Raw genomic sequence first — 10,065 nt, forward strand, 5'->3', positions numbered from 1 at the left:
TTAATGGTCATACGTTGATCATGCGATGGTCTGAAACTATGCGTTAAGTGTGTATGCGATGATCATGCGCTCCTGTCATAAGTTTTCTTGCTCTCTCGCCAAGTAGAACAAGATCACAAGTTTCTCGGGATTATCTGAGGTCGAACACGTGGACTTGCAATTAAAAGACGAATGTAAGTGATGTGTTTGGGTGGGGATTAAAAATAAAAAGAAAGAAGCCGATTAACATGTGTTACTCCTACTCCTAGCTAAACAAATTGAACATTTGAACTTTAACAATGAGAATCGGTAGAGATGTGGAAATTGTTAGCGCGTAATAAGATGCATAGAGAAGTAGTGTTAGGGAGGAGATATCGCCAAGTCCTTAAGTTCGGTCGCAAGGGTAATCCCAGCTTGCCACACTTGCGCATCGCACACCTCTCAGTGGTCAGGTACCTGTATCATATCTATATAACACGTGATTGATGTTGCGTTGAGCATAAGATTATTCCTATCTCTAGGAACGCTTCTTACTTTGCTTAGTGAGTTCCACAACTACTTACCCTCTCGAGTAGTTGGTTACAGCTACTTGTTTCTACGAGTGATCATAGACAAGCCTTGTGATAACCTTGCACTAAGCAAATAGGATTGAATCTTTACCCTCGCACATCGTACACCTCTCGGTGGTCAGCTATATGTGTCATATCTCTATAATGCATAATTGATGTATGCGATAACTCTTGCTATCTGCACTTAGCTCATGAAAGTAGAAGAAAAGTTGATAAAATAGAAGAGGTTAATGGAAATGATAATGAAGGAACTAAAGAGATGCATTGATTACAAAGTGTATTAATATATTAAGCCAAAATGTAATAAAATACAAAGATAAGAAGAGAGAGGTGGAAGGCTAGATATAGGCAATATCTTGCTTCCATCAGATATGTGTCAAGGCTACCGTTGGTGCAATGGATGGGCGGTGGAGTAGTCCCTTTCGAGCTCTATCTCCGGCGAAGCTCTGGTCGTCAATCGGAGGAAGTTTTGGAAATCAAGAACTCTCAGAGAAATTCTTGCTCATGCTCTTGTCTGTGATCACAAGAATCTGCCCAAGGCAGAAGTCCTGGATGCTTGAACTTGGGCTTCGAGGCTTTATTTATAGAGTCAAATGTTGACAACTTTGATAATCTCTCTCTAAATCACCGCCATTACTGACGCGGTAGGTGAGATGTCAGCACTGCATCATGGTCTAACTGCTTTTCAAAAGGTCTGCTGAGTAGCTTAAATATCCTGAGGTATGCGTTCATATTCGTTTCTTCTGAAAGATCAATGCATTCCACCCACTATTTGCGATCATACTTCTATCATGGTTATCATTCTGTAATTGTGGCAGTGCATGCGACCAACTTTTCTTCAGTGAGATCAATGCATGCGATTGACTTTTGCGATAACTACAAAATAAACACTTTGATGCATGATATGGGGGGCGGGGATGTAAATCAACGCAAGTTCATTATTTCACATGAATTCCTGTTAATATCAACGCATGTTCTGCTCAACAATCTTTATTATTCTATGTAAAAGGCTACGATAGCTTGAATTTCTACAAGATATTAATTAACTTTCATAAATCTATTACCGCAGTCATGAAAAGCTTGTTGAAACGTTTGTCATTATTAAACTTTATTTGTGGCATTTAGTGTGACTTTTGGGTTTTGTAACTTTTAGTTTTTTATAACCAATAGTGATTTTGAAGTTATAGGAGTTATATGAGTTATGAGCATTTGATGACATTTTTAAGTTATAGGAGTTATGTGAGTTATGAGATTTTTGTAACCATTGGCATTTCTATGGTTATTTTGTAAGCCTATATAAAGGCATGCTTAGTTGAATGGAAAATATATCTCTCATTTTACATGTTTGTCCTCCACGTTTTTTTCTAACATAGTGGTATCAGAGCTAGTAGAAAATATTGAGAAAAATGGCCAACAGTGGGATAGGTTCACTTCAACTACCAATGCTTACCAAGCTCAACTATGACAATTGGAGCATCAAGATAAAAGCGTTACTAGGAGCACAAGACGTGTGGGAGATCGTGGAGAATGGTTTCCAAGAGGAAGAAGTGGTGATGGGAAATTAGAAGTCAAATTATTCATCAACTAAAATCCCTTGGACGCGATATGCGATGCATGTTCTTAAGATATGTGTTGTTAGTCATGCGTCGATGGTCATGCGTTGGTATGAAAATGCACCAACAAATGTATGGGATGACCATGCGTCCTGTCACAAGTTTTCTTGCGCTCACGCCAAGTATAACGCGAACGCAAGTTTCTCAGGTAATCCAAGATCGAACATGGGGACTTGTAGCTATACGTATGCGGTGATGTGCATTCGACAGTTTAAATAAAAGAATGTTAGAGGGGTTTCTAAGTTAACACTACTTCTACTTCTAACTAACAGACAATGCAATGAGAATATGCATGAGAGGTAGAGACACGATAGCTCTTGACATGAAACAAATGAGTGGAAAAATAGATAAAATGTGGAGAAGTCTTCATTGCAATACTTAAGAGTGACCGCAAGGGCAACCTTAGTCAACACAAGCCAAGCAATCATGCGACCCACATACAATAGTAAACCACCTCTCGGTGCGAATGCTACGGCTTCTAATGGTAGAACACATGCGATATATGCGATAAGTCTATAGGGTCTACACATAAGCCTCTATTTCTATTTATGCAATGACAAAATGACATCCACACAAATATGCGACCACATAATATCATTCCCATCTCTAAGGTGCATGTGATGCAGGTTCACAAATAAAGCTTATCTCTAAGTCCCTATCTCTTGTTCATGCCGATCTAATCTCGCTCTCTCGAGTCTAGATTCTAACCTAGCTCTCTCAAGTCATTAGGTTCTTTCTTTAGACTCTCTCTCGAGTAGCTCTAAAGGGGTGTTAGGCACAACATAAAACAAGACAATCGCATGAACTTGGTTGACCCAAGATTATTCCTATCTCTAGTGAAAAATGCATATATTACTTAATGCGACCAACCACTTACCCTCTTGAGCAGTTAGTTGTTGCTGACTTTACTCATATACAAGTAATGTGTTAGCCCATAGACAGACGTTGCCGCAGCTTCACACTAAGCAAATAAGGTTGCTCACACACTCACGCAATGCACACCTCTCGGTAGGTTTCTACATGCTTCATATCCCTAATCCACATGACTAAGTATGCAATACCCAAGCAATCTCACTGAGTGTTGCAATGAAAGTAAAGGTGCTAAGCAAAGAAAATAGAGATGGAGTCGAAGGAAACAGAGACATGCATTTAAAAAAAATTTTATTAATTCCTTAATCACAAAATGTCATACAATACAATATAAGAAAAGAAAAGGGAAATGAAATGACCGGCTGGAAGCAAAGACTTGCTTCCAACGGATGTGCGTCAAGGCTGCCGGTGGTGCCATGGATTGGCGAGGAGCAAACTCTCTCGAGATCTAGCTCCGGTCGAAGGCCCCGGTTGTCATTCGAAATGGATGAAGGAGGTGATGAACTCTCAGTGTCTTCTCACACATTTTGTCTGGATCACAAGGACCTGCCCTAGGCAAACCTAAGGCGAAAACTTTGGATGCCTTGAATTTCTGCTCATCGGCTTCTATTTATAGAGCTTGGGTCACCGACAACATTAATTGGACTACTCTGAGTCTGACGTTCGACGCGTTAGTCCTTTCTGAACCTCTGCCACTAACGGCGTGGTAGGTGAAATGTCAGCATCATCTTTTGGTTTTTCTCAAGGTAGATGCGTTGATGCATTCATCGTATGCATTGACCAATGCGTTTGCCTTTGCGATGGAGTGTTTCTCCGCATGCGGTAATCTATGCGGTGGTCCGGTTTTCGTGTTTGCATCCATTTCCTGTTTTAGCTACAAAAATAGAACATTGAACGCATAATAATGCAAAATAATGGGTTAGCTGAGATTCAACATGTTGATCGACACAAACTCTTTTTCTCGTGAATTCCTAACATGATTGACGCATATTATGCCTAACAACCTTTATAATTCTACGAAAATTCCTAAGATGACGTGCATTTCTACATGTCATCAAGAAGTTGGAGCTAATCAAGCGCAAAGAGATGCGTTAAAGGAGACAAGAAAGAAGGACGAGAAGGTCCATTATATCTCATTTCAATCAGTGGACGAAGATACGTTTGAGACCATCGCCAATGCAGAGACGTCAAAGGTGGCATGGGACAAGCTCCAATCGACTCATAGAGGAGCCGATCGTGTGAAAAAGCTACGGTTGCAAACCTTACGTGGTGAGTTTGAATCTTTACAAATGAAGGAAATGGAGGTGATAGTGGAATATCACACAAAATTAATGGTTGTCGTCAACCAATTGAGATGGAATGGTGAAGAAATCACCGATGTTCGTGTCATGGAAAAGGTTCTACGAAGCCTAAATACAAAGTTCGAGATTATCGCCATGACGATCGAGGAGACACAGGATCTCGAGAACATGACAATTGAACAATTTATAGGCTCGTTACAAGCCTATGAGGAGAAAAAGAAAAGGAGGATGGAGCAAACAGAGACCGTTGAACAACTTCTCGAACTCAAAATCAAGGAGGAGAATAGTCATGGATGTGGAAGAGGTCGTGGTGGTTAAGGCCATGGTGGAAGAGGTGAAGCCAACACCGATGTTTCTCAAAACTTATCTAAATCCTCAAGAGGAAGAGGAGGTCGAGGTCATGGAAGACTGGTGGAAGGTTCAGGAGTGATAAATCTCAGGGAATATGTTATAATTGTAACAAATATGGACATTATGCGAATGAGTGTTATTCATCTCAAACAGAGTCAATTGATCGAAGGCATCAGGACCGATCAACCGCTAGTACATCAAACGTCCATCAAGGGCAATCCAATTATGTAGAGAAGAATGGAACCTTATTTATGGTTTCAAAGGGAGAAGAAGAGAGTCAAGATAGTATGTGGTATATTGACACAGGAGCCACGAATCAAATGTGTGGAAAATGCGAGATGTTTGTGGAGTTGAACGAGATGGAGAAAGGTAATATTGCCTTTGGGGACAATTCTTTAGCTGCCATCAAAGGAATAGGTAAAATTCTCATTCGGTTAAAAAATGGAGAAAATCAACATATCACAAATGTTTATTACATTCCCAATGTAAAAAATAATATATTGAGTGTAGGACAATTGTTAGGGAAAGGTTTTGAAATTCAAATGAAAAAAAATTGTTTGTATTTGAGGGATAATCATGAGAGACTTATTGCTAAAGTCTCCATGACCAAAAACCAAATGTTTCCTTTGAATATATGTAATTATGTTCTAAAATACTTGAAGGCGTGTTATGAAGATCTCTCTTGGCTATGGTAGCTACGGTTTGGGCAACTCAATTTTGGAAGTCTAGAAGATTTGTCGAAGAAAAAGTTGGTGCGAGGTTTACCACACATTCACAAGCCAAACCAAGTGTTTGAAGGGTGTTGGCTTGGCAAACATCATTGAAGTAGTTTTTCGAAGGAGCCTATGACAAGAGCAAAGAAGCCTTTAGAACTCATCCATGCCGATGTGTGTGGAATGATCAAACCAGAGTCTCATGGTAAAAGTGAATATTTCCTTCTTTTTATTGATAATTTTTCTAGAAAAACATGGGTGTATTTCTTGAAAGAAAAATCAGAAGTATTTGAAATCTTCAAGAGATTTAAGGCACGAGTGGAGAATGAAAGCAACCTTACAATCAAGGCCATGAGAACTGATCGAGGTGGTGAATTCATATCAAATGAGTTCAAACAATTTTGTGATGAAAAAGGCATCTGATGTCCGTTAACAATCCAAAGGACACCGCAACAAAATGGCATGGTGGAGAGGAAGAATCGGATAATCTTGAACATGGTAAGAAGCATGCTAAAGACAAATAAGATGCCGAGGGAATTTTGGGCAGAGGTCGTAGCTTCTGTGGTTTATTTGACAAATCGAGCACCAACCAAAAGTGTGCTTGACAAGACGCCTCAAGAAGCATGGAATGGAAGAAAGCCCGAGATTGGTCACTTCAAGGTGTTTGGGAGTATTGCTTATGCTCATGTGTCGGAAGAAAAAAGGACCAAGCTCGATGATCGAAGCAAGAAATCTTCATCGACCATGATGCAGGTTCAAAGGGTTATTGTCTTTACAATCCTTTGAATGGGAAGGTAATGATTAGTCGTGATGTTGTTTTTGATGAGGAAGCCTCTTGGGATTGGAATATACAAGTGGAGAAGTATGATTTCCTTCCATATTTTGAAGATGATGATGAAAATGAGCCGACTAGGGATGAAATGGGTGAAGGTTTGCCCATTCCAGTGCCACCTCATTCGACTAATCGATCATCATCTGAAGGTTCATCCAGCAATTCGGAGAACGAAATTAGCCCAAGAGGAACTCAAAGTCTACGGGAACTTAATAAGGTAAATGAAAATCAAAATGACATAATTCTCTATTGTCTTTTTGTGATTGTGAGCCTATTAGTTTCCAAGAAGTCATTGCAAACAAGAAATGGAAGAATGCAATGGATGAAGAAATTTGAGCGATAGAGAAAAATGACACATGGGAGTTGACCAAGCTTCCAAAAGGGCACAAACTGATCGGAGTGAAGTGGGTATACAAGACAAAGAGAAAAGTCAATGGCAATGTTAAGAGGCACAAGGCGAGACTAGTGGTGAAAGGGTATAGCCAACGACATGGCATCGACTATGATGAGGTATTTGCCCCTATTGTTCGCCTTGAAACTATTCGTTTGATTATTGCTTTGGTAGCCAATAATCATTGGAAGATACATCAAATGGATGTCAAATCGACATTCTTCAATGGAATTCTTGAGGAAGAGGTCTATGTGGAACAACCATTGGGTTATGAAGTCAAGGGTGAAGAAGATAAAGTGCTTCGATTGAAGAAGGCACTTTATGGTTTAAAGCAAGCACCAAGAGCATGAAATTCGAAGATTGACAAGTACTTTCAAGAGAAGAAGTATATGAAGTTTCCTTATGAGCATGCCCTCTACATCAAAATGCAAGGTGAAAGCATACTAATCATTTGTTTATATGTTGATAATTAGTATTTACAGGAAACAATCCTAGCATGTTTGATGAGTTCAAAAGAGAGATGGAAAATGAGTTTGAAATGACGGACATTGGTCTCATGAGTTACTATCTTGGGATCGAAGTCAAACAAGGTGAAGATGGGATTTTTATATCCCAAGAGGGTTATGCTAAGGAAGTACTCAAGAAGTTCAATATGAATGATGCTAATCCAGTTGGAACACCAATGGAATGTAAAGCCAAAATCACCAAGGAAGATTGAGGAAAGAAGGTAAATTCTACATATTTCAAAAGCTTGGTTGGAAGTTTGAGATATTTAACATGTACAAGACCGGATATTCTTTATTCGGTTGGAACTATTAGTCGATTTATGGAGGAACCGACAGCAACACATTGCAAAATGGCAAAAAAGATACTTGGCTACATCAAAGGGACGATTGGGTATGGCCTTTCGTATGTCTCTTCTAGCAATTTTGATATTGTTGGTTATTGTGATAGTGATTGGAGTAGTGATTTGGTTGATCGAAAGAGCACTATGGGGTTTGTATTTTTTATTGGTGAAACGGCGTTCACATGGATGTCAAAAAAGCAACCCATAGTCACATTATTAACATGCGAGGCAGAGTACGTCGCAGAAACTTCATGTGTATACCATGCAATTTGGCTAAGAAACTTAGTGAAGGAGTTGAAGTTTCAAATGGAAGGCCAATGGAGATTTTTGTTCACAGTAAATCGGCCATTGCCTTAGCCAAAAGTCCGGTATTTCATGGGAGGAACAAGCACATTGATATCCGATTTCACTACATTCGAGATTGCATTACAAAGAAAGAAGTGGAACTCAAATATATCAAGTCACAAGACCAAGTGGCGGACATTTTCACAAACCCCCTCAAGTTGGAGACTTTTATCAAAATGAGGAGTTTACTTGGTGTAACAAATCAAATTTAAGAGGGGTTGTTGAAAAGTTTGTCATTATTAAACTTTATTTGTGGCATTTAGTGTGAATTTTGGGTTTTGTGACTTTTAGTTTTTTGTAAGCAATAGTGATTTTTGAGTTATAGGAGTTATGTGAGTTATGAGCATTTGATGACATTTATAGCTTTAAACCATTGGCATTCCTATGGTTATGTTTGTAAGCCTATATAAAGGCATGCTTAGTTGAATGGAAAATATCTCTCTCATTTTTCATATTTGTCCTCCACGTTTTTTCTAACAGATCTATGGTCTATGCACATGTAGGAGATTATTATTTTGCCTCTCTAATCCCTTGATCATTTCAGGTGAAGGCAAAGTTCTAACTTTTATTTAGATCTGAAACTTTGCCATTAAAGCTGGAAGTTCATTCTTTTGGAATGTTTTGCCAACGATCCTTCAATAAAAAGTAACTTAATTCCATGTTGAGTGTTTTGTTCTTAATGGTGTTCTGACGCTCATAACTCTTGTGATAGGAGGTATATGGGGATGTTTTATTTATGTATAAGTAGGGACAAACGTGAAGAATTCACCATGCAAGCTACCAGCCAATTTGAGAGGGTTGCACTCTACCAAAAATGCTCCACTAATACCAAAATAACGGACACCCCACTCCCACAAACTACTAGGCTATAGAAATTCAATGCACCCATTTCTAACAAACTCACTCAAGTTTCGGTTTTACCCTTTTTGTTATAAACATTTACCAAGGGTGGTTTCACATTGCCCTTCCTAGTATAATCATTCACAATAAGAGGCTTAACATCTCGTTCTCTCTCAAAACAATTACAATAAACCATATCGTCTGTATTTCTAGTAGGACATCCATGTCTTTACGTTACTATACAAAATTGTATTCAACTATTAAATTAATTCTCGAAAAAATGTTCCATAGGTGAAAAATCGTTGTTGTAAATTAGTTCAAAGTGACTTTGAAAATGGTGCTAGAATTTTGCTTGACGGTAGGATATTGTGGTACTGATTTGATATTATTCTGAGTCTGTTAAATAAATTCTTGTCATTACCTTTTACTAAAATCTAATGAACCTGCTTTTACTTGATGAAAAATAAAACTTTCTGGCGTTTCTATGTTTTTTGCAATATTTGTAGGTCCCAGGATATGAAAATGGAAATTTTTGTTGGTCCAACCATTTTATCTGATGTAACAACTGACATGGAGTGCTACAAGGTATTCTTATCTCTTTCTGTTAAAATATCGTCATTATTTTGACAGCATTCTGTTGCACATTAATTGTAATGGCGATATTTTGTGTCAACAGGAAGAATTTTTTGGACCAGTACTCCTTTGTATGCAGGTACTACCCAATTCCTCATCCACTTGGTAATATTGCACGTTGTCTTCATCGGGGTGTCTTATTGTTTCTTTTGGTTTTACCGGCAGGTTGACAACCTAGAGGAGGCTATATCCATTGTAAACAGAAACAAGTACTTCTTTAACTCTAGTAAACTGAGGTGGTGAAGTAAAATAAGCTCATTCAACCATATATTCAACCGGACTTTTTATTAGAATATTTTAGTTTTGCAAAGTTATTAGAAAAGTATGATGGTTTTCAAACTAATTAGAGAAATACGGTTGTTTTGTCTGTTTGAGGTTAGAAGTCGAGAGTTGAGAATTCAACGAAGATGGTGTTGGATCGATATGGCAACCCTAAAGGAGGTGAATAGCGTTTAATTAAACTTTTTTTCTAAATTAACCTAATTAAACTAATTAATACATTTTTTATAAATAATAAGAAAAATTCAAACTCGACACCGTAATTTTTATAGTGATTCGGCCAAACTCGACCTACTCCACTCCCCAAGCGCATCTTGGAAATTTGAATAAAATCTTTCCGATTCTTTCCACATATTAGAGCCCAACCATTACACCACCGCTCCTTTTACGAATTCAAGAGCAAACCCGATTCTTTCCACGATTTAGGATCAAACCGTTACAAATGTTGGAATTTTTTAAGAACACAATACAACTCTCACTAGAGTGGATTTACAAGTTTAAG

The 10,065-nt window shown here is 38.4% G+C and overlaps 1 protein-coding gene across 7 annotated transcripts in view; it reads left to right on the forward strand.

Moving 5' to 3' along the window:
• The window catches only part of LOC120069613 (methylmalonate-semialdehyde dehydrogenase [acylating], mitochondrial-like), a 48,653-nt gene extending 39,016 nt beyond the window's left edge, over window positions 1-9,637 (forward strand). For 6 of the 7 annotated variants that reach the window (XM_039021408.1, XM_039021409.1, XM_039021410.1 and 3 more), the window contains 3 exons: window positions 9,158-9,236; window positions 9,328-9,363; window positions 9,450-9,552. In XM_039021408.1, the coding sequence (XP_038877336.1) occupies window positions 9,158-9,236; window positions 9,328-9,363; window positions 9,450-9,527 (193 nt within the window). In that variant the 3' untranslated portion in view covers window positions 9,528-9,552. Of the gene's footprint in view, window positions 1-9,157; window positions 9,237-9,327; window positions 9,364-9,449 lie in introns of all 7 variants that reach the window. The other variant, XM_039021407.1, reaches the window with a different exon arrangement.
• The last annotated feature ends 428 nt before the right edge of the window (window positions 9,638-10,065 follow it).

Source organism: Benincasa hispida, unplaced genomic scaffold, assembly GCF_009727055.1.
Source record: "Benincasa hispida cultivar B227 unplaced genomic scaffold, ASM972705v1 Contig514, whole genome shotgun sequence".
In the NCBI taxonomy this organism is placed as follows: domain Eukaryota; kingdom Viridiplantae; phylum Streptophyta; class Magnoliopsida; order Cucurbitales; family Cucurbitaceae; genus Benincasa; species Benincasa hispida.